The sequence below is a fragment of the Epinephelus moara genome, chromosome 14 (genome assembly GCF_006386435.1).
Source record: "Epinephelus moara isolate mb chromosome 14, YSFRI_EMoa_1.0, whole genome shotgun sequence".
NCBI classification, from domain to species: Eukaryota; Metazoa; Chordata; class Actinopteri; order Perciformes; family Serranidae; genus Epinephelus; species Epinephelus moara.
In genome coordinates, this window is record NC_065519.1 from 29,660,252 (window position 1) to 29,664,315 (window position 4,064).

Genomic DNA, 4,064 nt, shown 5'->3' on the forward strand with positions numbered 1-4,064 from the left:
TGATGATGATATTTCAGATCTGGGGCCGTATTCACAGACATTCTGAGAATGCTCTCTCCTAACTTAGCCTAAAAACTTTTAGTAAGGAGTCTTAGCTTACAAGTGATATAGGAAAGTTCTCAGAGCAATTCTGAGCAGGGAAGGGACAGAAAATTTTACCTTGCTTATACCTGAGTAGGTGTGGTTGTCCCAGTTGCTAGATATGATGCATTCAAACAGATGTGATTTGTTGTCACAGACATGCCCTTACGTGAGCCTGCAAGGGGTGGACACCCAGTGGAAATGAAATGAACTGCGTGACGACATGAGTGTTTTCATTGTTAGTGTGGTCACTCTGCTGCTGAAAGGTTGAAACAGTCATCACTGCTACACTTAGGGTTGGGTACCATTCATAATTGAACCGATACGGTACCGGTACCGGTATCTGGAATTCGGTACCGGTACCAAACAGTACCTTATTTCAGTAATTTTTAAAGTCTAAACTTCTCAGTTTCAACATTTTATTGAGAACATTTAGGAACAGTGCTGCACGTTAACTTTTGTCTACATATTTTTTTGTCGCCATTGTTGCTGAGTCTGAGGTGCGAGTCATGCGCTCTCGCTCTGCCTCCACCTCAGGTACCGAAATTTGGCACCGATTCATTTTAAGTGAATCGGTACTCGGTAGTACCGACGTGAATCGGTACCAAGTACAAAAAGTACCGAGTTTCGGTACCCAACCCTAGCTACACTGTTGCATTTTTCCAGTTTTCCAAATATCTTATTGTTGTGATTATTTTATTTCTGGAATTATAGCGTTAGGTGGGAAATGTGTGTGTGTATCCCTAATGAGATCGACCGCCAATATTATCCCTGCACGATCTTCTGTAGCATTTCATTTACTCACTGACATCCAGCATCTGGAGAATATTCCTCTGACCTGTTTCTACCATTTTCTCTGCTTAAGAAATTCTTAGGTATCTTAAAAGTCATCCTAACAGTTTTTCACCTTAGGAGCTCTTTTAAGGTCTAAGATGCAACTCTTTATAGTAGGAAGCTTTGTGAATACGGCCCCTGGTTTCCAATCCCAAAGTCAAGTGAATCTTTGGCAAACTATAAAATGAAAATCCATATTCTGTTTATTCTGAATTTATATGTCAGAAGTTTGAGGATCAAAAAAAGTCTATGGCGGTATCAACACCAGTTCGTCCAGCCTGCCAATCATCTCCTGCAGCTGCATCCTATTGGCCAGTCTCTGCCGGGCCCTCCTCTCCAGCAGCAGAGCCTCTGTCTGAAGAAGCAGCTGCACAGCCCGGGGTGCTGGGAGGTCATCTGGAGTCTCGGCCCCGCCGCAGGGCCCTTCTGCTGGGTGGCTGCTGTGTCTGACTGGCCTCTCAGTCTGGAGCCTGGCTCGGTAGACATCGGGGCAGGAGGGTAGACAGTGGAGAGAGGAGGGAAGAGGAGGGAGGCAGGAGGTGTCCCATCCACCCTGCAACCTGTCCTCTCCTTCTCCTCTGTCCTCAGCATCCTCTCTGCCTCTCCTTTGTCCTTTCTGGGGCATAAGATGAAAAGATGACATAGAATAAGAGATACAGTAGAGTAACCTAACGTTACTATGCTAGAGATGGTAGTCAACTGCACACCAAAACCCATCTTAGTTCGTCTGTCCACTGTTCAAACAATCACCAACTCTAGACGTGCAGGAGGCGTGCTCAAACGCCAAAGCGACGCTGTCATGGCGCTCACACGTTCCCTAGCGTCTACTATTTTTCAGGGCAGAACGGCTGTAACCTGAGATAAATAGAGTTCAACTTGTGGAATCCAGCAGCGCACACCACTTGTCATGTGACATGGACCAACCAATCACTGCCAACAGATATCTGTCTCTTCTTCCGTAAATATCAGTCTGTGTCTATCTATCTAACAGCACTCAGGATTTCAGGTAAATGGGCTAGGATACAGTGCTTAGCAACCTGAGACGCTACCTGCCAACGCGCTCTTGAAAGCAGTCACAGAATAAGGAACAAGAATAGCACCCAGCACCCAACCTCGCATTTTCCAGGCGGTTAGAGATGCAGCATGTGTCCGGCCGCTTATTCACTCCGTTAGATGTAAAAATATGCTGGATCTGTACGCACTCAAATTATTGTTACAGTTAACTGCAGTCAGGCTGGTTTGGAGATAGTGACTTTGGGGCTCTTTCTTATGGAGCTTTATCCCTATCTTTATTCAAGAGAGTGGTCTATCAGTTTGAGAGCATTATTTATTGATTTCACGTTCAAAAACCCTGCCCTCGCACTCAAATAGCCTCTGCTTGCGCTTGGATCTACTCTGTCTGCTCAAACTGTGTGCTCACACTCAGATACCATGTTGCTTGCACTCAGATACAATGTTGCTTGCACTCAGATACAATGTTGCTCGCACAGATTTCCTGCTCGAGCTTCGGCTTTTCTCCTCGCGCTCAAACTTCTGTCAAACTTCTGTCTTTCTGTGCGCTCGCGGAATTTCTGCTCTCAGATTTCTGCCCTGCGCTTGGATTTATTTGTGTAACAACCCTGTCAAAATTCCACAACCAATAAAATGCCAGATTTACTGTTGACCAATGAAATGATCCCTGCCTCCTTGTGGGCACGCTCGCATTAGTATAGTGTTGCACGATTAATCTAATCGCAATCGTGATGTCAGGCTGTGTGATTACATAACCGCATACAAGGCTGCGATTTGCGATTTAATGTAAATAAATTTAACGTGTGTGCCTGTGAACGTGACTGCCTCGCCTACAGTGTGCGGAGTTTGTTGACATCACGCCCACAAGCTATCCTGCTGTGTGCAGCACGTATGGTCAGGTGACCAGCCGGCGTGCAGCAGTGACCAACACAGACGCTGAAGAAGAGCATGAGCATGAGCACGACCATGAACAGGCTGAGTTGGTGGCGGAAAAAAACGCAACGTCTACATGGCGATACTTTGGATTCAGGTACGGCGGCGTTGAACAGAAAGACGTGCTGTGTAAAAGTTTAAAAGTTTAAGTCGCCACGTCCTGCAGCAACACGACCAATCTATATCAGCACTTGAGACAGCACAGAGAAAAGTATGAAGAATGCATGTGAGAGAAAGCCGAGCCGAATAACGTTAAAGACAAAGAGACAATTGAAATCCGCCAGAGCCTCATAAAACAACAAAGCACAATTACGCAAACATTTGTAAGTGTCACGGGGAAATCACGGACTCCGTAACAAACTATATAATAACAAATGAAAAATTGAGCAATTATGCTCGGTTTCGGCCCACTTGACATGCTGCTGTGTAGTGCTATGGCGTGCTGGAATTTGTCATTTACGTGACAACGCCTGAACGCAACACAGGCTCGCTCCACTGTGTGTACTGTGCCATGCTGCGCTGCTGTAGGAGCAGCGTGTTTGACTGTGCTCTGTCTGTTGATGGTTATTTACACTGTCCATAACAATAACTATGTCAGGTCAGGTCAGTGCCCCCCTAATATAATGTAGGGGAAACACTGAATCAAGCAAGAAGACTAATGATACCATTTATGTATTATATTGTAATAGCACTCACAAATCGCGATATTGTCCATTCAAATCGCAATCGCACATTTTTATCAAATCGTGCAGCACTACTTTAGTATTAGACCGTCCCGTCCGGGCGGGTACTCTTTAACCGGGTTCATCCACTCCCACCCTCCAGGGCTTTATTAAATGTTCTTCCCTTGCTTTCTTTACCACTTTTGGAATAAAGGGACTGTTAATTTACACACGTGCGCCATATGTATGTATGTATGTATATATATATATATATATATATATATGTACATGTATTATACAACAGTTAGTTCCGACCGAGTAATTTGATTGGACGAGAGGCATTCCGTGAGTGCTGATATAGGGTATAACATCACTGGGACTTGTAACAGTAAAATCACTCCGCTCACAGGTGTCATAAATATAAATACAACCGTTAATTAACCAGCTGTCACACTCGCTACATTGACGCAAACGGGCACTATAGCGTTACACCAAGAAGATGGATATTTTCCCCCAAATTACATTTGAATTAAATTATGAGTG

At 44.7% G+C, this 4,064-nt stretch overlaps 1 protein-coding gene across 1 annotated transcript in view; it reads right to left on the reverse strand.

Moving 5' to 3' along the window:
- Nucleotides 1–1,100: 1,100 nt before the first annotated feature.
- tedc1 (tubulin epsilon and delta complex 1) overlaps nt 1,101–4,064 on the reverse strand; it is a 9,685-nt gene continuing 6,721 nt past the window's right edge. Inside the window, exon 7 of the mRNA XM_050062316.1 lies at nt 1,101–1,531. Within this exon, the coding sequence (XP_049918273.1) occupies nt 1,163–1,531 (369 nt within the window). The 3' untranslated portion in view covers nt 1,101–1,162. The remainder of the gene's footprint in view (nt 1,532–4,064) is intronic.